General features: G+C 46.3%; 1 protein-coding gene across 2 annotated transcripts in view; it reads left to right on the top strand.

The window, feature by feature from the left end:
• Positions 1-15,922, top strand: part of LOC100679660 (flocculation protein FLO11) — a 62,347-nt gene extending 46,425 nt beyond the window's left edge. For both annotated transcript variants that reach the window (XM_031926053.2, XM_031926052.2), the window contains 4 exons: positions 10,588-10,719; positions 12,046-12,623; positions 12,712-13,324; positions 13,402-15,922. In XM_031926053.2, the coding sequence (XP_031781913.1) occupies positions 10,588-10,719; positions 12,046-12,623; positions 12,712-13,324; positions 13,402-13,719 (1,641 nt within the window). In that variant the 3' untranslated portion in view covers positions 13,720-15,922. The remainder of the gene's footprint in view (positions 1-10,587; positions 10,720-12,045; positions 12,624-12,711; positions 13,325-13,401) is intronic.
• The last annotated feature ends 8,702 nt before the right edge of the window (positions 15,923-24,624 follow it).

The raw sequence follows: 24,624 nt of genomic DNA, 5'->3' as shown, positions 1-24,624 counted from the left end.
TTACGTCTCGGCCGAAAAGACCATTACACCTCACTCTGTGACACTCGGTTTTCCCGCTGCGGAAGCCGGAAAGGAAAGCGCGAGCCCCGCTTATAAACTAATACACACATTATATCGGGTCTATTCGTACCGTTTTCAATTTTATTACACGTTAATAATCAAGCTGAGGCGATGTATCCTTCTTGTATCTCCCGATGCGGAAACGAAAGGCGCTCGCGCGGGAATTTCTCTCGTTTGCGCTGCACACGCGAAATTATATCGGCGCGGATCTACTCTCGTGTGCTAGTGCACGTTTAAAGAGGAATTGCCATTACGAACTGACAAACTGTTGGCTAGGAAATAATCTCGCGTGGCGGAATGGGTACACAGACTAATTAATCATGCGCGATAATTGTATACGCCTTCGCTTCTTGAAGGGGCATTTTTGAGAGCCGGAGAGTTATGTGTATTATAGAGATCGTGAATGTGGTCGTGCTTAAACGTGTGATTTGTTGTACTCGCTGGCGTTAATTAGTGGATTTAAAAGTTAAACGCTTCCCGTAGCATAACGCCTGAAACTCACATGAGTTGTGGAGTAATACACGAATTCATTTAGGATCAAGTGCATACTGCAGTAATTATTTAAAAAATTCGTATACTCTAATAATCCTCCTTAATTCACAACGCTGATATCTTAACACCAACAAAACTTCTCTTGCTTATACGCAGCAACCGAACCAAAGCTGCACACAATGCAGCAGAACGAACGAGTTCACTCCGTCAGCTCGCATCATCGGCGTGGAAGTGAACCTCGCGCGACCTTGATCATAAAAATCACGCGGGAAGTCCGTCTCGGGGCGAGAAGGAGTCGCCGCTGATGCACGAGAGTTTAATTAGAGTCACCGCCGCGAGGCAGGCACTTCCTTTTTTACGCTTCGCTGATTTATCGCGCCCAAGCGCCTACGTCTTCTCTCTCTCTCTCTCTCTCTCTCTCTCTCTCTCTCTCTCTCTCTCTCTCTCTCTTTCTTTTTTGCCGAGCGACAGGAAATCCCTCGCTCACGTCTCTCGTGCTTAGAAGCCGCGAGTCGGGATCTACAGCTGCTACGAGATTCGCGTGAGATTCAATGTTGCGGGAATTTTCGGACTGATTGCTTGATTTTTGAGGGACGGTGCCACCCGACGCGCTGCGTATGTAGGTTTACAGTTATTCCAACGTTTTCTATATGAGGCTGTCTCCACGATCGGTTATTGAATATAAATGATTTATTCAACAAAATATTCTTCAATATAAAGATCCGTTACTCGGCGATCTTTCAAGCCATCTTTCAGCATGCTAAAATTTTTCGCAAGCAGAAGAGTGCCGACGTACGCGCGCACGTCAGTTCTCCGTTTCCGTGCGACCGCAGACGTCCTCGATCCTCTCCCGTATTCGCGTCAGTTTCTCAAGCGCGCGATCTCTCGATCGCGGAGTTTCAAAATTTCGTTCCCCACGAAGGCGCGAGGGTGTCTCTTCTCGTATACCTAAGCGCGGACTTATACCGTACATAATGCGCGAGACTGCTCTCCATTTCGTAAGTCGGGATAGAGGAGAGAGAAAACGCGCGCAAAAAAGTTTAGCGGATCGTGCACGAGAAGGATGCATGTGTCTATTGTAAAATATTTCACTTGAAGCAGCTTGCCGAAACTGAAGCAAACCAGCAAAATTCCTGAATAGAAACATAATACCATTCCATTTTCGACTATAATACACACTGCGCAGTCGCAGCCTTCGCTATATACCTGCAACGCGCGTCTGCTGAATGGACGAGGCAGACGCAACGCGAAGCGCCGCAGAAAAGTAACATCGACGGGCCGCGGAGTTTCTTTGTTCCTAGCTGGCGAACGGAACTCGAAAATTGGGCCAAGAGCGCAGCCATAACCGAAGACGAGTGCACGCGCGTGCTCTCTTGCAGTGGCTATTATAGACAATGAAAATTGTGTATAGTAAAAGTGAATACGCTGTTGTCTGTTAGTGACGCGCGCGCAGCCTTCGAAGCGCTCTTGATCGAAGGGGTTTTCGGTAGGGAGTATAGTGTATATGTTGATGGGCAGCGGTCATCGGTTTTGAGATGCGCTGAGCGCTCGTGATGAAACTTTGACTGTGAGATGGGAGAACGGTGAAGTAACCGGGCCTTTGAATTTGTTGCTGTTTAGAGCGCAATTAGTCGGGTGTCTTATGTGTTTGGTTGTGGGTTGTCAAGGCCGATATTGCGTGTTTACTCCATAGAAATATTCGTGAATGCATCGTAATCACGCGTCATTATCCTCTTTTCGACAACTCGATGTAGCCCCCATTCATCATAAGCACAACCAGTTTCATCAAAAGTTAGCAGCGCAGTATTTCTTACCTAAACGTATGCTAATACCCGGACGAGTTAAGAGTAAAAGTAAATCTCGACGTACCCGATAATGAAACTCCTGTCGGTCACAAGCCAACGAAGCTAAAACGTCGTCAGCCATGATCCTCTGCAAACAGATGTATTCCTTGCCATTAATCAAAGCCACCAATGAATCTCGGACACACGGGCTCACCTACAAAATCAATAAAGAAAATCGATCCGTTACCCCGCGGCATCAATTTATAACCTGCGCATCGTCATCAGAGACCAACTCGCCCACTATAGAGAACTCTAGCGCTCGTAAAATTCACGACGTCTAAATCAAGTCGCAAAGCGTCCCTGTCCCCGAGCTTTACCATATTAATAATCGTTAATGAATATTAATGCGCGCGAGCGCGAAAAACTCGTTTTTGATTTACAACTCTATACGCAGGCGCGGCTACGAAATCTCTCTCTCTCTCTCTCTCTCTCTCACGCTGCGGCGAGGCGTTGATCGTATAGCAACCCGTTGCGATGTGTGACGTCACACGCACACACAGAGAGTCGTAAAGCCTCGCGAAAAACACTACTGAACGAGCCGCCGCGGAGAGGGAAAGTTATTGTCCGATGTGCGCCAGGGCGAGGATTATGTACGATGCGGAGGCGGAGAGGCGATTTTTTTACGTTTGCGTACCTACTGTGTATAGGTATATCTATAGGATGGGTGGGGAACTGATTGATTGATCGGTCGATGGGTTATTAGTCGCGTAATTAATTCCAATGGACGCGTGCGCGTTGAAATCGCTCGCGGAATCGGCTAGGTACAAAGCGTATAGATGGGGCCTTACGTAATCGGCGTGAAATACGATAACGTGGTAGATTGAATTTCTGAAACTGCGCCGGGCGTTATATAGAAACTGAGAGTTAGAAAGTCTTGCAGCGGATCTGCGCGTTTTGAGGATTGCTTGTAATAATTTATCGGTTTGCGTTTTGCAGTGTATTTTAATTCTCAAACTCGTGCTTTAAAATACGCGGCTCTGCAAACACTTACACCATGCCTCTACATCGGAGAGAAATTTCGGAGAGAAGCACTGAATCAGCTCGCCGGAAGTTTTCTGCTCATGAACCGAATCGCAGCGCAAAAAAGGGGTAGCTCGTTCCCTCGCACTCTCATTCTTGCGTTTTTTCCTTTCCGCTCCTGGATCCCTTCGTGCACCTGCCGGCGTTACTGATGTCAGATTCGTTTTCGACCTTGTGCTTCACGTGCCCCCTTGCGAGTGCCTGTTTTGCATATTAACGGTCCGTGAAGTGAAGATCGGATTTTTTAGGGATAATCCATACTCGTGCAAGGATTTTTCGCGAAACGAAATTTTTTGTGAAAGGTACTCGCCTATATAGAGGTTAGCGGATTTTCAGCATGTGTCTTGGAAAAAGCTGTATTCAGAGCGAAAAAAATGCAACGGAAAAGTGCGCAAGAGCACGAGTCTCTTTTTTCCGAGGATGGCTACCTCACGCAGTGATTTTTAAAATGTGTAACTGGGACGTGTAATTTTTGTCGGGAGCTGGCGGTGCGGGTGATCCAGTCGTCAGTGTGTAAACATTGAATGTTTAAAATAGGGCTTCGTAGTATCCAAAAAGTGTACTGTTATAGCCAGTTTTTGATTGCTAAAAGGTCATTCTTTGGACTGCGTTAGTCGGCTGGAATGCAAATAAAAGAGGAGCTCTTCTGCTTTCAATACACTTTTTAACGGCCAGCAGTCTATTGTTTGTGGGAGAAGAAAGAAAGTCCTCGACAAAGTATATATATTAAAATGTCGTCGTGAAAAGTGCAAATAAATTCATCGAAAAAGCTGCATAATACGCGCCCACTTTAGTAGGCGTTTAAGTAGATTTACAAATAATTTCCCATCGAGTTCGGCACTTTTATTTATTGCCGATCACCAGATAAATCTGGCCATTTATACAACCCGAAGAGTCATGCGCAGTCGTGAATAGTTCTGAATGACGTAATGTACTCTAAAATTGCTGTTGCAATAAAACGATTCCACTTGTATTGTACCCCTTACAGTCGATAGATGAAAATTCTCAAAGAAGATGTAGCGTGCAATGCTCAAACAGTAAATTTTGTACAAGTTACATTTGATAGCTTGATAGTCGTTATTCGACAAAGTATCGCTGAGAACACGTCATAGTGATTTATTCAGTTTTTGCAAAGGCACTATTGCGAAGCACGATAACCTGGAACTATTTGTTTACAACCTGTCACTGCGCGACCCATAAACAAGATCCATCTCTTTGAAAAGGCAACAAAATCAAGACCCTCCTCCTCCCGTTCAAATTTCCCGCTCGCGCGCACGTAACACGCCGCGATCATGGGCTCCAGAAAACTCGCATACGGACCGAGCGGCGAGCGTTAGATGAGCGATAGGGCAGCCAAGCGCGCTCGCAGACGTTATAAAATTCAAACAACCCGGCCAATGTAATGTTACCAAATTCGGCATTGCGCAATCGGTACACAGCGTTATAACCAAAGCGCAAAACTCCAGACGGCGAGTGTATACACTCCAGCGCAGTGAGCTATAGAGAAGACTCGCGCCTCTTTCGACACCTTTCTCCCGGCTATCACGTCGAGTCCATCGCGCCGGCGGATATCTTGCAACTGCGAGCTTCCGTGCGCGGGAGTACACGTGTATATAGATATACACTCTCCGCTTCTTCCTCTTCGTCTCGGTCGTCCTTTTCCCGTCATTGTATGGAAATGCCGCGCGCGTATAGTTTCGCGCCCTCCCACTACGTCTTGTGTGTACAGGTTCAAAGGTATACTCCTATTCTGCTTGGATTCAGCTGCTGCTGTTTTTCGCCAAGCACGCGTTTAATTGCTAGGAACGCGTGTGCTAATAGCTCTGGTGCGCGTGCTTTAGTGGGAGGGAATATTGGAGGACCTGCTGGGCAAAGAAATTAGCGGGTTTTTGCGATTTCGGTGCCCGCTGTTCTATAAGCAAACGGAGTTTTGATGAACCATGGCCTTTCCCCCGTAGCTTTGAACTTCCCAGCTCTCTATGTCTCTGGCCAGCAGCAATAAAGTTACAAAGTTTACCTGTAAATATTGTATAAAGCCAAATTATTCTTCAAATATTTCTTAACATCAATTATTCCCATAAGTCGTCGCTCTGTCGTAGAATAATTTTTAATATCAAGCATAATTATTCGCAGCGTAACCTCTTTTCGATAAAATTATTTGGCTCACGCGACCTGTCAGACGCGCGGGGCTCTTACACACGCTCAGGCCGTAATAGTCGGCTTATTTTTAACACCGAACTCCGTGCGAAGTCATTTCTGCCGGCTGCAATATTTCTTGCAGCGTGGGTGTAGAAATACGCGCGCGCCCCATCTGAACAATAAAATCTGCTTATATACTTTCACTTTAAGTGACCGGTTATAGTTTCGTGCAAACTGTGCTCTGAGTCTCTTTAAATTTTGGATCGGATAAATATCGACTGCAGAGCTCATTAGAGTCATAAAGTTAGCGCACGATTTCGCGTCGAATCGCGTGGAGGCTGTGATTTGAAGGTGATAAATCCGCGAGTTTCGAGGTAAGCTTTTTATCAGCCGAATTCGTACGTCGACGAGGCCTGCACAGGTATGCGATACAAATTACCCGTATTTTCCTACCAAATATAACCGTGAGATAAGCAGTGCGAAATTAAGAGCGGTATTCCAAAAGCGATCTCGACGCATTACCGATGTAATGAGCGTATAATTCACCCCTTAAACCAGGAAAACACGATGCTTTTCCGCATTGCTCGATAACTCGCACGCACAGGCAGGATTTCGCCGTAGGAGCTGAAAAATCGGCCATTATAGAGCAGAATTAGGTGAAACAATAAAGCCATAACTATCGCGACAGCGATTGCTGGGCGCATTACCTCCGCGTGTAATAGTCCCAATTTCCCAACACTCCCACCCGAAATTTCTAGGAAGTCGCTCAGTGCGTAACGATTCATTTTTCGTAACACCAGCAGTAGCCGCCCGAAAATTCATATAACCGTTCCTATACAGAAAGCATCGATCGAACTCGTCTATAGAGCTCGTTAGCCAGAATGGCATTCCTCGGTTATTAGCCGAACAAAGGCCTTTCACTTGCTCCTGGCGCCGGCGAGAGGGATATTGCTGCAGTCGAGAGAGAGAGAGAGAGAGAGAGAGAGAGAGAGAGAGAGAGAGAGAGAGAGAAGCTCGGCGCCTCGACGCGGAATCCCGTGTGACTTTGATGCATGCGGGATGGGCTCGAGATTCGAGAGCTGCAATTAATGGACCTCGAGTTATTTTTTCGCTGCGCGCACGAGTATAGGATGAAGTGTGCTTCGTCCGGTTATTTTCACACTGGAATTGGAGGGGGCGATCGGAAGTCGGTTGACAGATGCATTAAGTTGTTGGGATTTTTCGAAGTTTTCCAACCAGTTCGGCCGCCTCGTGTGCGAGGAGGTGAACTGGTGGAACTGGATGTTAGAAGAGTTTTGGATAGATATACGCAAAAGCAAACAAGATTATGGAAAGCCACAACCTGCGCGGCATGAATATTTATCAATATTATTGTAAAAATGATGGCTTTCATTCCTAAACCACTCGGTGTCATTGTGGCGCAAACAAAAAGAAAATTGCTCTCGGATTAGTGAAACATTTTAACGCTTTTCTCTCCGCGCCGGCAAATCTCTCTCTCTCTCTCTCTCTCTCTCTCTCTCTCTCGGTATTATACATTTACGAAAACAAAATGATTCCTCGACGCGATTTGCGATACGAGGATTAATGCAGTCGTAAAGCGATATTTCAAAATATGCCTTGTTCGAATTCAGCTAAATTGGCCGCAACGAATTATGCCTGTATACTTATGTTTTGCAATTCCTCGGCATCTCCGCGCTGGTTTCCTCAGCTTCTCCAAAGGAATCGCGTTAGTTTTGAGCCTGAATACTCGCACTTATATCCAACTTTCATTAATCGCGCGTTCGAAGCGTCCGCGAGAAAAAAGACGGCAGGAAACGATTTAGCGCAATTATGGGATAAAACGACGTTTGAGGAAAGAAAAGCCGTACCTGCGGGAGAAAAGACGTAAATAGATGGGATTGTTAGGTGAAGGGAAATTAACGCTTCTTCGCGGATAATCGCCGCCGAGCGGCTGTTGATTAATCGGATTAATGTCCGGTTTCACCGAGCGCGAAGAGCACGAAAGTGACTATTACGGCTAAACGCTTGAATTCTAAGCGATGATTGAGAGATAAATTGTGCAATATACGAACGTTTTAAATTTAAAATATCGTTCGGGGTGCATCAACCGAGTCGCGCGAGTAATAATACAGATTCATCCGGATCGACGAATTCCTGCGCGAACAATCGCGCGGCGCATTCGCGGAACGATTTTCACGGCACCGAATGATGTCCCTGCACTGATATTACAACAAACAACGCGCGCTTTTCTTCTCTCTTCGTGGAAAGACATCGTCCTTGCGCGACTGACTTTCTTCTCCTGTCGTCGTCGTCGTGAGAAAGAGCCGACCAAAGAGAGGCGCGTGGAGAACTACGACAACTTTACGCGGAATGAAAGAGTCGCGGCTAAGTATAATTTGAAGGGGATATGGCCGCGCGCGCGAACTTTTTTTTCTGCTTGTCGTCGTGCGGGTATAATGACTGTGTTAAGTCGTTGCGAGACGGAGCTGAGGTCGGACGGTGCAAGCCGTTACACGCGCGCACGGGCATGTGTCAATTGTTATACACGTGCGAGCGAGCAGGCGCGCGGTTCTTGGCGCGTTTATGAGAGAGGAGGTGAGAAACGTTGCGCGATAATGAATTTTATCGGTGCTGTAAGAGATTATGTTTATCGCAGGAACACGTGATTTATCGTGCTTTGGGTACTTTTTCTGGTAGTAGCAATTGTGTAGTTTTGATCTTTTGTGCAACGTACAGCTACTTCATAACAATCATCGTTTGGAAATTGGATGGGATAGTCGTAATAAATGCAAACGTAACAGTACCGCTAACTCTCGAGTGACATAATTTCGAACGATCGATTTTGGATGATGGACAGTTCATACTCTCTGTACCGGTAGAGATCTGTAGTACGATCCAAGTAGATAATGCCCGAGTCCAGCAAGCCGGACTTACCCGTTCATTATTATGTAAAAAAATGCACCAGACGTATGATCCAATGCGATCGTGACATACAGCAATTTAGAGCAACATTTTGACTAAAAATATACCTACCAGAGCACTGGAAATTCAAAAATCAGAATGAAAAGAACACTTTTAGGCAATTTCAAGACGGAATCTCTTTGTGCGAGACACTTTGCACCCAGTTCCCGTCGTGTGTTTTTCAACCTTGTTTAAATCCGCAGAATGCCAAACAAAAAGCGCTATTTCAGTCGCCTTAGGAAACGCCCGTATATTTCAACAAACCATACTAATGCTTAGCAGCAACTGCCCGAAGTTCTAGCCTACCTATTTTTGCGTATTTTTCCGTCCTCTTGAAGCCTATGCAGGTTATATTAACAAGATAACGTCAGATTATACTTATTTCTGGAACGCGACTACTCCATGATTAAGTTCCACTTTAATTTTAGCAATTTTTTTCATAATCGTAAAAAAGCACTGTCGCGTGCGTATAGAATTATGCAAATGCCCTGACACTTGTCGAGCCTACAGTTAGCTATGCAAATAGTTTGAAAGTGAAAAATTGTTCAATGTAGAGTTTCGTAGAAGAAAAAAAATCATAATGGGAGCCGTGGAAACATGAAAAACAATGAGGAATTGTTGTTACGTTCGCAGAGCTCGAGAATACACATAACGTTTTATTGAATAAAGTAAATAGCATAGAAATCTCTCATGATTCTCTGCTATTAAGATTTCTTTTCGAAAAAGAGTATAGGCATTGTATAAAGTTTGCTCTTGGGCGCATACAAAGCTGTGTGCAACCTTCACCTTTATCGCATACATCCGCATTTTATACACTTCGCACGCGCACCTGCCGCATAATATCTTTACAATTTCTTTCGCGCGAATCGTTCGCTCCACTTTTATTGCTTTCACAAAAATTATTTAATCGGCATTTCAAATCGAACGAAATTTAACAAGGCTATCTCGTCAAGGGATAACCGCTCATTGTTCCCAACGCTAGGAAACATCCTTGAGCTATTTTCAGCGCTAAAAAGACGAGCTTTGCAAGTTCGAAAGAAGAAAAAATCATCCCTCTCGAAAGAGCCACGCACGCATTAAACCCATCGCCGATGACTAAGAGATGCTGGAGTCTTTCAAAGCCACTCCAGCGTACACTCAGCGCATAGCATCCGCAAACTCGCGCTCGTAAATTCGACGCATCGCTTTTGCGCGGTCGCGTCTCGCCTCTCGTTTTTCTTTTCCCTCAACCGGCTTCCGAAGACGACCTCGACTTGACCCTGTCGCGCTGTCGGAGAGAGAAAAGCCGCGCGATAGTTCGCGATTAATCGCGCTCTCCTCGCTCTTTGCCGGAGTTTATCCGATGCCTTTTTTCTCTCCAAGTCAGGTTTTAGAGAAACACTTTCCTTCTCGCGAGAGGGGAGGCTTTCTACGTGGTTTATGATCGGTTGTATTCTTCCTGAGAGGCTTTCGGAGTTTCAGATATGCGCGTTTCGCTATTTTACGAGGGATGCGACGCGGATTTAAAAACGTCTCGCGCTCCAGAGAAGTTTCTTTTTATATCTTTCACGCGTGCGCGAGATTTTGCGCGAAATTTTGAGCTCGTTTTATCAAGATTGCGCAAGCGGAGATGAGATAAATCGCGGTTATTTTGTAGAAAATTTACACGGTGGGTTTCGCGTAAATATTCCGCGGTTACGTAAATAAATTTTTCTACTGCGTAGATTTTCGTGCGATTGCTGTGCGCGGGTTTATGCTATTGTTGAATGAGATGATTGCCGGCGCGGAACACTTTTCTGACACCTGGTCGGAACGATTTGCGAGTATTTAGTCATAAAAGTCCGCGAGTATAATTTTCATCTCGGAATTGAAAAAATGTTTCTGCGCCATTATTCGCCACAGTCTCGATATACATATATTAAAAGATAATTTACGGCGACAGACACGTGCAGCTATACACAGCTCGAGCATAGACATAAATCAGTCCCCCTATCTAAACATCGGCATTTTTCACCTAATTAACGTCGATAAATTATTCTCAGTCGCTCGAAGAAAATTCTATAAAGCGATCTCTCTCGATTGCCTGTTACAGCAATGCCAGACCCTAACGGAGGAGAACGAGAGGCTGCAGGCGAGCCTGAGGACTCAGCCGGCCCACGTGCAGGTGATCGACAACGTCTACCTCCAGAACCAAGTCGACACGCTTCAGTGGCAGCTCAAGCAGGTACGTGCTATACTATACCTATGTACATGTAGACGGACAGTGGTTAGAGGTATCCCCGACGATAAGAGCCTTCACGGCGTATCTGGAGGCCACACGGATTACCCGCTATTCTCAACGCTTGCTTTTGCATATGTCTTGTGGAACTTTGAAAGTAAAGCTGCTTCGGGGTTTGTTGTGATTTATCGACCTTTGATGATTGATCGACTTTTCTTACTGCTTATATCTTTTGGTTTCTCGAGCTTTGAAAGGTCCGAGATCATTTTGAACAGCAAACCTATTACGATAGCAAAATGACGTAATGTTCCGTCTTTTTTTGTGAATTTTTCTTTGGATAGTGTATTTCCTTCTACAGAAAGCTTTGCATTTGCAAAATTTTCAGTTTCTTTTTTATCAAGAATTTTAATCGAATCAAAACAATCAATGAATCTATTTTCATGGTTAATGAGGGTAAAATTACAATTTTTTGCGTTTCAAAGCGAAAAAACAATATTTGTGATACCAACAAAAATATTTAAAAATATGGAAACTAGTAATTTTCTCTCTTTTAGATAATTAAAACAATAAATTTGAAAAAATTACAAAGCTCTACGCCCAGTAAATTGACAGAGTTTTTTATATTATAAAGTCTATAGAAAGAAGAAAAAGGCTTGCGTTTTGATTTACAACTGTGCTTATTTACATCGAATTAGCAAATAGGCGGTAACAGTGTTTGACAACATGAGTAGTAGCAATGTCCGGGTTTGAGCTATACAAGCTAACCAAGCTATAGACTAGTTATTTCGCACCATCGTTATCCTCAGTCTTGTGGAATGCCACAATTTGCATGATCTAGGAGGCTTTCTTTGCCTCTCTTCTACGTTCTATCCGCATCGTTGTTCCCGACTGCTTTTTAGTTTTTATTTTCTTCTCGCAGTTGCGTACAGCCTTGGGCACTCAGTGATTTATATTCATGTATGGGAAAAGAAGTTGCAGGCTAAAGTCAGAATATGGCGCAGAACGAAGAGGGCTATTTTCACCTTAACTTTTTAAGGGAGTACTGCACCAAAAGTGATCGATGGTTCAGAAATACCTGAAAGTTGGCTTGCAAGTAGATTTTAGAGAGAAAATGTCTTAGTTAAATTTTGGTAAAGGTTTTGAGCGTGAAAAAAAGGATAAAATATAATCCTGCATAATTTAAGTTGAATGACCTGTCCAAGGTCTGATCTATTTTTACTATATAAGTATTATAGCGAATCTGTTGTCCAATAATAATACAGCATATAACTTAAACTTGCTAACAGCTGATACGATTCTCTTTCATATAATCGAGATTAAAATTTTTAACAGAGCGAGGCCAACCGACAGATGTACCGATCGCTGATGGAGCAAGTGGTACGTTTCCTGGACCGAGCCCGCAAGAGCCTGGACATCATCCACGAGAAGTCTGCGTCCAAGCGAAACAGCAACAGTCACAACAACTCCAGTCTCAAAGAAAAATCCAGAGTTCCTCGTTCACGTAGCGTGCACGCCGTCCACGCTGACCACAACGGCTCGCCAAACCGCTGCATGACTGCCAGTTCGTCTTGCGCCTCATCCACCACGTCCTCTGGCTCGTCCGCCTCGTCGACGTCCTCGTCATCGTCGCGTTTCAGTCGCGCCAAATCCGTAGCGCAAATCTCGGGCAATGGCAGCAGCGGTACCACCTCGGGACTGAGGGATTTCACCTGGTCGGTGCTGAGGAGGAACGATCCAGTGCACTGCACACCACCCAGAACAAAGCCACCTCCACCGCCGGTTCCACAGGCATCGGTCAGTGTCCAGGATGTGAACAAGACGCAGGACAGCGTTGTCTACAGGAGGCCCAAGCAGTCGGAACTGGACCCCGATGACGTGCCACCGGAGAAGCTGTCGCAGGAAGCTTTCAGGTGTGTAAAACATTCGTTTGACTCAGCTAACCTAGTTTTATCATACGATTTATCTTTTAATCAATAACATCTTGAAATGTCCTCACAGATTGATGCGAACGGTGCAGTCGCTCCTGGTGATGCGCGAGCCCGATCTCGCGCGCCTCGGCAGCAGTCAGGAAGTTAATGGCGGCATCTCTCCCCTTCCCCTGGACCAGCACCCCGCGAATATGTCATCCCTGTCGCTTCACAGCAACTTCGCCAACTCGACGGCGTTGCAGCAGGATATCAGCTCGACGTCCACGACGGCGACGACGCTATCCGGCGGCTCGAGCAGCGAAGGCCGCGGAACCGACGGCAGTTCTTGCACCGACGACGAGATAAATCGCACCATTTTCGGAGGCGCCAACAACGCCAGCAGCAAACTGGCCAGCAACGGAAGCAGCGCCAACGTGTCGACGACAACGCTAATGAGCCCCGGTGCGAGGCAGTCCATTGACGCGACGTCCTTGAATTCTGCCAGTAGCAAGAATACAGAGGACGACGACTGCGTCAGCTCGTCCAGGAATTCAAACTTGTCAGGTCTCGCTCACAAGCAGGATAGCGGCTGCGCTCTTCAGCAGAACGGCTATCACGTTCAGGCACCTACGTCCACGCCGCACAATCGCAGGCTCAAGAAGCTGGACAGAAAGGAGTTGCATCTGAAGTCGCTCAGAGACTGGGTAAGTACGCGCTTCGACATCCGCACTCCTGTCCGCAGAACGTCGGCGGAGCATTAGAATTTCATTTCTCGCTTCAGGCCCTCGGCAACTCGAGCAGCTCGGTAACGTCGCGACCGAAGCCGGCGGCGAGCGTGAGCAGCGCCGAGGACGAGAGCGGTTTCTCGTCGATGTCGTCGTTCCAGGAGGTGGGCCTGCCCCACGTCGTGGCCAACCTCTCGCCCATCAAGGGCGGCTGCCATACCGAGGTCGGCCTGCCCGAGGTGCCGATCGAGAAGACACGCCACAGGCGCTGGTCGTCGACGCCTGCCGAGTTCCAGGCGCTCTTCAAGCGCCACAGCGGAAGCTTCGCCAGCAACGGACAGACGACCGCGGAATCCCTCAGCGTCTGGGTGTAAACCGCGAGAGAGTATTGGGGCCATCGATTCTGATCTAGAAACTGCGATTCACTCCAACTTCCTATATACTGATATAATCTAATTGTGCTTATGATCCGAAGCTTTTCTATGAAAATATTTGAAGAAAAATGCCTAGTTTTTGTCCGATATTTTCGTGGATTTTTTAAGATGATTGTTAATATTGTTACCGATTGTCAACAGAAATTACGAATTTTGTTGAGGATATAATCAATAACGGTATAGTGCAGAACGTAAGTGAATAGCAGTTTCATATAGTGAATCGTACGTTGCCCCTCACGCGTACAGGGTAAATTTCATCAAGTGCTTGCGAGAAGCAACTCCGAAATGTGGAAATCTATGTTGAATTCGTGCAATGATAGTATTTTCACTCTGTATTTGATGATAAATCAAGCGAGATGATTTAGAAGCTTTATTATGAAAAGTGAACATGCTACTATACTTATCTTTTGTATACTGGCAATCTCGTGGAGTCTTCGCGATGTATTTCGTTGTCAGTTTATATAGCCATTACATGCAGATTTGCGGAGATCAAGTATATAGTTTTTCATTATATGTATACAATTTTTGTAAAGAATTAGTAAGAATATTCTCGCTTGGAACTTTTACATTTTTACAGGTAGCTTTTTACATGGAAGCGACAAACAAATGTTCTTGCATTTTGCATAATAACTGTAATATATAGATGAATGAGGAGAGCAACGCATGTTGCCAGGATGAGAGAGATGATCTACCGAGCAGTCTTTTGCCGACAAAATATTCTGTCAAAATTTAATTTCAATCGCACCTATAAGTCGTGCTTTGCAACGCATTACAAAATTGACTAAAACTGCTACAGCATTCCTATCGAAATAAGTTAATCGAGTAAAAATAAAAATGCACTGACGGTAGAGCACAGATCGGTAACGTAGCTTAAATCAGCATCGGTATTTTTGTATGCGACATGAATAAGTATTTATTAACAGCTTCTACATTTCGTCAGATGTCTGTTCAAACTAAAGTTTTTGCTACATTCAAACGGCATATTGTTTTGCAAAAAGTGTTTGTTACCGTTTATTATTTCTTGAATAAAACTTACGAGGAAGTAAGATGATCAGTTCGTCGGCGATAATGTTTTAGTGTTAATTCTCGTCTCTGTTAACAGCGAATCTTGTAGTTTCGGTATAGCAGCGCCAAAAATGCTTCTCCGGTGACTGATAAAAAATTTGGACTTACTTTTTTTGTACATAGTAATTAATATTTTTGCGCTTTATTAATATTCGTATTGTTATCTGTAGTTCTCCGCTCGCTTATAATTAGTACAGCCGTATATTGATTAGAAATGAATGGTGAACCTGAAGTTTTCTGATCGTTTGATTTGATCACGATTATCTGTTTCTATTTAACTTCAAAACGAAGATTATTTTTTCTGTATTTCGTTAAAAGCAGATGTTTTAAGCAGCGACATTGTAATATTCATAAGATATTTATATTACATGTGTAATCCATTAGATAATTTTTTGGATTCTATATTTCTTATTGTTGCGTCTTTAAATATTCTTAGGTAGCTAAGAAAAGATCGTATAAACTTTATTAGATATTAAAGAATGCCGTGTCAACGAGGAAAAGTGAAGTAAAGAGTATGAATATAGAATATCTCAAGGCAAACAATGTGCATGCGTTAAGATTGAATTGAAATCATTTTTAAATTTTACACTTTGCATTTATATCCATACTGTTGTTATTGTTTTTCGCCTTGATCGATGCCGTTATATCATTACTCTTTTTACTTTGACCTAGCACGAAATATATTACAGCATGAAGTGCCGATTGATAAATGTGTTGCATGAAGTGAGGTACAAATTTGAGTTGAATGATACCTCGTTTTTATAGTACATCGAGTGCTAAATCAATTGAAGCTGCATTTCATTTTTTGGTGTTTTTTTTTACAATTTGACTTTTTTTTAATTTATACATTATTTTTTGTGAAATCTTTTCAAGTGGCGAATTTTGTGAATGATCATGCAAGTATGCACAATGTTGTACTTGGGTAGGGCAACATGCGTCGAGTGATGATTTCACGCGCATTTTTGACAATTGTACTCTGGTTATAAGACTCGAAGCACACTCGTATTTTTTGCTATAAAAGCTGATATCCTTGTAAAATCGAGAAATGCTGTAAATTAAACATTCAATTTCATCTAAACCTGTTTGCTTTCATTACTAAATTAACCCTTTTACTGACTTTAGGTAAATGCAATATTAGCATCGAGTAGAAAATAGAGGTAGTCGGTAATTTACCGCGAGGCATCGGCATCGCCACGACAAATTATCGGCGGAGAAAGGATCTATAGAAGTGGACGAGCTTCGCAGATCTACCGCTGGAGCTACGGTCCAAACCCGAAGCTCCGGCAGATGCCGCCACCCGTGGAATTCTTAACCCGTTCGCAGATTGATTTTCACGTGAGCTCGGCACATTGCAGCTCCGATGTGCTCGATTCCGCGCTGGCGTAAGCTGACCACCGCTCGATGTCGGTCACCACAGTCACTGGTCGTTCGGTTCTCGTCACAATCATCCGTGGCGATCATTAAAACTCGCGAAACTGCGAAATAGAACAGTGTCAGTCGGTTCCGTTGACTGCTGCAATAAATATCAGTGTATTACTCGTGATCAGCAGTGACCGAACCTCTCGAAGATCCTTCAATCATCTCGAAAAATCAACGTAAACTTTTCCCAACTTCCCCCACTGTGCTTACGAGATACGAAAACTCATTGCAAATAGAAATCGAGTTTCATCAAATCATAGCACTGCGCAGCTCAACCAGCAGGCAATTCGATCACAATCCACCGGTAAAACATTCCGATTCCGAGTAGAATCACCGCGAATGTTAACAAAACCCCGTGTTCAAGCTCGATCGGCCCGCCCCCATAGAAACCATATATCGCTATTCGCTGTGCACCCCGTGTAAAAAGCGCGCGCAGTTCGAAATTCCTCCCGGTGTCACAAAACCCTCTCTGACGGTCGAATCTTATCCTCCCTCGCGAGTCGCGGCAGTAGCGCGCGGACACACGCACATTACTTCCCTCAGCAGCGCGCACACACACACACACGGACGCACAAGCGCTCGCACACACACTCTACTCCTCTCCTCTCCGTTTCGGCGGCTCGGCCGTGTGAGCGGTGCCGCTGTTATTTTAATGTGCCACGGCGCGCGCGTGTGTACGGCGGTGGTGCGCCCGACGACGACGACGACGACGACGAGGTTCTTCCTCTAGTGAGCGGTGCAGACGGGAGGAAGAGTCGCGAGAGCCATCGAGTGTCACTCCGTATACATCAGTAGTCGCGGGTGTCGGTGTGTGCTTCAGTGCGCAGAGACGTCCCGCTCGCTCGTCGTGTCGTACCTATAGCTCTGCACAGCTCTGATCGCAGAGAACGAGAGGGAGAGAGAGAGAGAGAGAGAGAGAGAGAGAGAGAGAGAGAGAGAGAGAGAGAATCCTCGATACCCGGGTAGCGAGGAACAGTCGTCGCGGTGCACGTGCGGAAAGAGGGAAGGAGGAGACTGGAGGGAGCCGTGTACGGCCGCGGAGAGCAAGTGTTGTTGGTGCGTTTGTTGTTGCAGCAGTATAAGTAGAAGGCGCGACGAGCCGCGTGTGTGAAATGAGCGAGAAGGACCGATCGTCTCCCACCCTCGTCGAAAGCAGCCTCAAGTCGCTACTCGATCAACCCAGTATTTTTCCGCTGATCGGTAAGTCTCACGCTCTGTATCATCCATACAACCACTCGTGTCTGCCTGCATGTCTATGGAGCGCGATGTCCTTCGTGCTTTTTTTCTCCTCTCGCGGATTCGCGCAGCGAGTGTATTGGGTATACTTCGTCCCGCTATCAGTCGCGGCGATTGCAGAGCAGCGTCTAATTCGATTTGGCCGCTTTGCTATGTGCACCGCACTGCACAGGCCAGAGCGAGTGTCAGTAAACTCTGGTCGTTCTAGTTAGCGCCTCCGCGTTCCATTTGCCTCTTTTCTCCCCGAACCTGTATGCCATAATCAGCGGAAAGAAAAATACAGCCGCCTCGCGATAAGTCCCGGCCGTTCGAGGCTCCAATTTCAAAAGCCACCACGCGACTTTTCATTGAGGAATACTCGCGCGCGCACAGCACATACTATCGCGAGAGAGGAAAATATTAGCAGCGATAATCGTCGCGCAGAGTTGCCGGCTCTGTCGTGTAGGTAGCTGTCTACGCGGGGGGACACGCGTCCCCCCCATTGGACCTCGAAGCCGTCGTACTCTCGCGCAGCAGAAGAGTCCGTCGTGTACTGGAGTGTCTCGCAAGATATAGCTGTACACCTCTGGCAGACTTGACTCGTTCGCGCTTCTCTTATACACACTCTCGGCCTGCTTTTCTCGTCTGCTACAGGCCGCAGTCGCAGTCAGAAAACCGAAAGGGCACAGTATACGCGTGCGTGTGTATGGGGAAGCCCTGTGCAGGCGGCTCCCTTGTGGTCGTCTCGCTTTTCGTGGGTATAAGTGTGTACGAGAAGGGAGAGGCGCGCCGGATTGACAGTGCGGGAGCGCGCGAGCAGAGCTTTGGAGGTTAGGTTCGTCAGTCGGTCGCGCGCTGCGGTGCCGTGCAGCTGAGAGAGCTAGACTGCAGGCGAAGAAGGCTCGCTTGTTTTATCGAACGCGAACGTGCAGTGGAGGTTTTCACTTTGTTGCGACGCCGCAGCGGATTATCGCAGGAAAGGATGGATCTGAATCGGGATTTGAACAAGCTGACCAGGAGAGGTGGGTGCAAATCTTCATTGAACTCCGCCGTTTCCAGCGAGAGCGAGATATATAGGCATAAACAGCGCCGCGACCACGTGCGCGGTGACTTGACAATTATTCGCTGCGGGATTTCGAGATTGTCTATATAGAATAGAACACGGTTGACGACGTTTCTCGCGAAGAGAACGTCAGCGCGAAGCATATGCGAAGATGAAAAAATACCCGCGTTAAAACTGGACTCGAATATCTGCGAAGAGAATTCGCGTATACTCTGGGCTGCCGTCCAATTCTTCGGAATATGATTAACACGCTAGCCGCGCGCGGCCTGCGCTTTAAATCTTCGGAGCGACTTGCTTTATGCTTTTCGTATTAAATTCCTGCGTAACGTAATTCGTAACTCAATCGTTTAATCACGATCGCGATTACATATCGGTGAACCGAATCTCTTTTTTTAATAAAAGCGAACAAGCCTCGCGTTAATATCCGATAGACGCACCGGGCGCGCTAATTAAAATCGATAATCGCGAAACGCGACAATTGATTTTGTCGCATTTCGTGTGCGCCTCTCCGCTCTCTCTTTCTCGTTATCTTATTTACCAGCCGAAGTGGGTAGTATATACTACGTTTAAAATATTATCCCTCTCTAGAGTCGCGCGCGACGAAAATAAAAGGCAAACACAACGGCCGGTCACTCTCTCTCTCTCTCTCTCTCTCTCTCTCTCTCTCTCTCTCTCTCTCTCTCTCTCTCTTTATATTTTTAATCCGCGTTAACTCTTCCTCGTTCCCTCCGCGCTCTAAACTCGACGCTATTGTCATCCTCTCGCATTCACCGATGATCGGATCTATAAACGAGCAATAATCCCCCTACTCCGCCTCTTCTCGAAGGTTGCACAGTACGACGCTTCGATCTTTGATCGGCCGGTTTTTGCGCGACGACTGTCGACGTTTGGCAAAAAAGTAAATGCAAAAGAAAAAACAAGCGACACCTCGAGCGCGCGGATAAACGGTCTTTGGATCCTCTTCGCGCCTTATCTGCAGCGGCTCTTTCTCTTTCCTCGCGCTCGGCTTCTCTTTCTTTACTTTTACTTTTTATCTTATCGACTTTGCCGCCGCTGCTGCTGTCGTCTTCTGCTTCTGCCTCGTGCCTGTTTGTCATGCGTGTGCGTGAGAAGCTCGGAGATATATTATCCAGTTGGAGAGAATGTACGTCTGGTCAAACACGCGCGCTTTTATATTGGGGGTGCATAGAACCGAGCGGCCGGAAAAGCGCAGGAAGTTTTGGCTCTCTCGACTGCACGCTGCACAATGAAGCCATTGTTGCCATCGAGACGTTTTAGATCCGTCGGGAAGAGAACGAGTTTGTGTATGTCTGATGCATATTATACTGCTCGTATTACAGAAAGAGAGAGAGAGAGAGAGAGAGAGAGAGAGACTATCTCGGAGATAAGTTCCCGCCCGTCAAGAATTTTCGAATAAATCACGCGGTAAAGACGTCGAGATCCGCTGTGATGAAACGATCGTAATACTCGAAATCGGATGGAACGTCCATTGATAAGCTCTGTATCTCGTTGATATTTATAGCATGCACACTGAAAAAAAACACAGTCGTTTCTGCTGTAAAGTTCGGTAGTTTTTAGTCGCGACTCGTAAAATTGGTCGCTTACGCGGGACATCAGCAGAAACGACCGAACTGATTCTTAAAAACTGCTGAACTCTATGGTAATTTTGACGATTCTTCGTACAATGACGGATTACTGGTGCGAGTTCAGTTAAAATGGCTGTGTTTTTTTTCATTTTACGCGGCGCAGCTTCGAGCCGTTCGTGTAAGTTCGATCGCTACAATAAACAGCGTAATTGTTGAACAGCTGATAGCAGCGATACAACTATCTTATCACTATTACAGCTTTCCAACTAAAAGCGGTCTGCACATAATTCTTCAGAAGTTCGGCGAAGCCACCGAAAAGAGAATGAAATTCGAATGCGCACGAAATTTTAAATTACAATTGGACGACGGTCATCGGGAAAGCACATATTTATACATCCGAGAATCGTGATTATGCATGAGCCAAACAACACACGCACACACAGCCGCTGCACCATTTGAATAAAAGCAAACGAACGATGACCGATGGAATACGGCCCGCATAATATATGACGACGACAAAAGTTCATCATCTGCCACCGCTAATGCGCGCGCGGGGAACCACGTGACGCTGCAGAGAGCGGGACACATGCTGCGGAGCTAACTACTGCCGCAGCTCTTCTCTCTCTCTCTCTCTCTCTCTCTCTCTCTCTCTCTCTCTCTCTCGCTCTCTCCTTTACGTGTAACCCATATAACACACGACTCGACGCAGTGCATTAACGCAGTGGGATACGAGCGGGACGGATTGTTTTACGCCTCGTTCGCAGCTCCGTAAACTACTATTTTCGCTATTACGGACGCGTGTTTTTAGCTTTTCCTTTCGAAAACTCTCGCGCAGCTTCAAAACAAGCTAGCAGTGCGAGGAGAGCGACGCAAAGGGCCCGCTAATTCCGTGCAAAATTAGCGACTCGACTGTGCCACTCGTCGTCCCTTTTCCCGCGCTATTTCAATCTGCTTTTAATTATACACGCGACCCCATGAGTTTTCGCATTCGTCATTTATTCCGTCGACGAGAGACGATGCTCCTGTCCTGATCAAACGCGGACTCGTCTCTCTTTCTCTCACTCTCTCTCTCTCTCTCTCTCTCTCTCTCTCTCTCTCTCTCTCTCTCTCTGTATATAATTGCCGCCGCGATGTCCTGCGCGCGGTAATGAGCTTCGTTACCCAGACGATTAATCCGCCGTTTGATAAACGATAATTGGCTTGATACGACGCGGCGCGGCCTGCGCATAGAGCTCGGGTCACTGCTAGATGGGGGGATTATCGTTGCCGATTGTGCATTTGTTCGAACGATTTATCGTATGTACAGAGGCGAACGTGGCTGCATGGTTATAATGCGATTTGGCCTCTTTCTTTCTCTCTGTGATCGGATTTTGATGAAAAGTGATCATTTCGCGACAACGCTAATAGGAGAGAGGACTTTGTTGCCGGAAAATTGCATAAAACTCTGTTTACCGGCGCTGTCGAGATATGAGTTTATTTCTCCCTTTCTCTTTTCTCTCTCTCTCTCTCTCTCTCTCTCTCTCTCTCTCTCTCTCTCTGTGCCAATATTTCGCCGCAGATAAACTCTCTGCATTTCTCGTTACTCGGACACGGATAAAGAAATGCCGGGGCGGGTTATAAAAAACAATATCTCTAGTCTTAAAAGTATAACGTTCCACACAACTCGCCGCCGTACCATCGTCTATTCCGGCCGACGAACCTATAAATATAACAACGCTGTGCGGCTCATACAGCCTCTTCTCTCTTTTCCCCAACATAATTGTCGTCAACAGACTGCACACACACACACAGTGTGTCAGGGAATTCCGAACGCTTAATTTGTTGAAACGCATAATTATTCGGCTCGACCGAGAGTAAGTCGAAGTGTGCTCGTATTTCCTGAAATAGATGTGAATGATTACGTTCGTTCTAAAAACGCAAATCGCGCGGCGCACAAGTGTCAAGCTCCGCCGTACGCGTTATCCTTATCAGCGGTTATCAACGGCAGCAGCAGCAGCGGAGAGTCTACGTCGAGATTCCCCCAAGCTGCGCCTTGTGGCCGTCTCTTATCGAGGCTCGAGATCGTCTTGTCGCTTATCGCGTGAGCCGTATAGCGTTATCTTACCCGAGTAGCATACTTGCGCACACATCATGTGAACCCGACGCCTTACTCCGAGACTTGACGGCTATAATTCACGCAGATCCGTGTGTGGACGTGTGTGTGTATAACGTGCTCGAATTTTTTCACGCGATATTTCGTCCGCAAACTCTCGTAAAATGGAATCGCAAAATCTCGAGGGAACATGACGACGAGTTGATCGAAGCGCTTTGTTATGATTGGAAGAAGTCAACCGATAGCTGCTCCAAAAATCAGGCCGCAAGCGGCGCATCGGTCTATCCGATGAAAATATATGCGCGTCGATCTCGCGTACGCGAGATGACTCTCGGTTTTCACGTCTTTTTCTTCGTCTCTCTATCTACCTTCGATCTTTATCGACTTCGCATCGGACTTCTGTTACGCGCGCGCGCGGCTTTACGCAATGCCGATTTAGCGTTTTTCTTGCCGATTAAACCGACGTCACTTGTGCGATTAGATGATCCTATATCGCGGTGTGGTTATATATCTTTGCGGATTGCGGAGAGGGTTGGTTAAATGGCCCGATTATAAATGGAAATTCGATCCGGATCGCGAAAAGCAGTCGCGAAATCGGAACTCGTTTTCCCGCTCCTTGCATCGCGACGACGACGACGACGACGTCTCTGATAATGACGCGTGGATTTACGATATTTGAAGGCTGTAATTTTAACTCGATTATGCTCGCATTCTTCTCTCGTCTCTGTACCGCCGTTGATTGGCGTCTCTGTGCATAGCGAGTATTTGTAAAATAGCAAACTTCGCGGAGTGCCGAGAAAAAGTTGTGCGCGCGATCGTTAACGCAGAGGCACTAATTACTCGGCGCTCGCTTTTTTATCCGCAAACGTTTCATCCGATCCAGTTAGTTCGGCCATTACGACATGCTAGCGTTCGCAGTGCGCTGAAGACTTTTCAATTAAATAAAAAAGAAAAATCGCTCTCGACTATCGATCACATCCTGTGCAAAACGCAGATGTACGTATGAAATACAGCTATCGGCAACAAACATTCCGACTCGCGCTTGGTGGTTCATCGGAGAGAACGAGAGTCTTACATGCGATGTAATTGGACGAATTGCGAAAGTCAACATCTCTCTCTCTCTCTCTCTCTCTCTCTCTCTCTCTCTCTCTCTCTCTCTCTCTCTCTCTCTCTCTCTCCCGGCCTTTCCCTATAGTCTTTGCAACTTTATATTGATCGGCCAGTGCGCCGCCCGGCACGGATACGTGCCTAGAGTGCCGCCGCGGACGGTCTATGAGCTTCTGCCTTATGGATTATGGGCTCTCGCGGAATTCGGAGCAGCCTGTATGTGTGCAGAGAGATTTTCGATAGAGGATGGATGGTTTTGTTTGCGCTTTAAATTCGATTTAATTTTTCTATCTTTTTTATTTATAAACCGCGTGACTATACACTCGTTTTAGCACATTTTTATTCGTGGCGTCATAAAAACGCGACACACGGTAGCCGTGTACAACTTTGCAACTTTTCGACATGAATCTTTCCACTGCCGCCGCTAATGCTGTGTGTGGCACGGCACACACGTGTTCGCGCCGTGGAGCAGTTCAGAACCGCCTCTAGTACGAATAGCTTTTAATGATGACGTTTATTCGAGGCGCAGAAGTTTGAGCGCTGAAATTTATCGATCTGCTTTCGGCTAAATAGCATCTTGGTGCCGCGCGAGCGAAGGACCTTTAAACCTAAATTTAGGCGCCGTTCCGACGCTTCACCAGCGCGCCCGTAAATCCACTCCCTAACTTATAATCGATAGCCCAGCGAGAGGGGACATTGTAAAGAGCGACGCATCCGTTTTTAATTATTCCGAAAGCTTCGATCCGCGGAATAAAATTCGTCCTAATCAAGACACACGATACAGCTCTGGCCGACCTTGCGAAAACTTCCAGCCACGTTAATTCGATAAAAGTCGAGTCGCACAGCATGCGGGCCGCTATACTGTATGGGCGTTATTGTTTCCAGCGAGGAACGCGCATCATCTGTCTCTCTCTCTCTCTCTCTCTCTCTCTCTCTCTCTCTCTCTCTCTCTCTCTCTCTCTCTCTCTCTCACGAGCAAACATTCGCGACTCGTTTTTAGAATCCGTATAGTCCAGCGCGCTGGTTTTTGCGTTGACTTGCGCAACCGTTAACCGCTTGCGCCGGACTGCCAAGTTTTTCCGCAAATGCGCCGCGCGCCTGTCTCGTGGGAAGAAGAGGCTAAAATAAACAATGCCCACGACGAAGGAGCTCAGAAGTCTCCTGCCAATCGCGCGCGAACCGTGAGTACACCTGCGCGCGGGCTAAGCTGCCAGAGAACGAGACGATGATGATGATGGTCTCGCGGAGAGATATAAGTGATGTAATTTTTCTCGCGGGAGGGTTTATTATTTTTGGTA

The sequence above is a fragment of the Nasonia vitripennis genome, chromosome 1 (genome assembly GCF_009193385.2).
Source record: "Nasonia vitripennis strain AsymCx chromosome 1, Nvit_psr_1.1, whole genome shotgun sequence".
Taxonomy (NCBI): domain Eukaryota; kingdom Metazoa; phylum Arthropoda; class Insecta; order Hymenoptera; family Pteromalidae; genus Nasonia; species Nasonia vitripennis.
The sequence above is the reverse complement of the archived record's forward strand: the minus strand, read 5'-3'. Positions and strand labels throughout refer to the sequence as shown.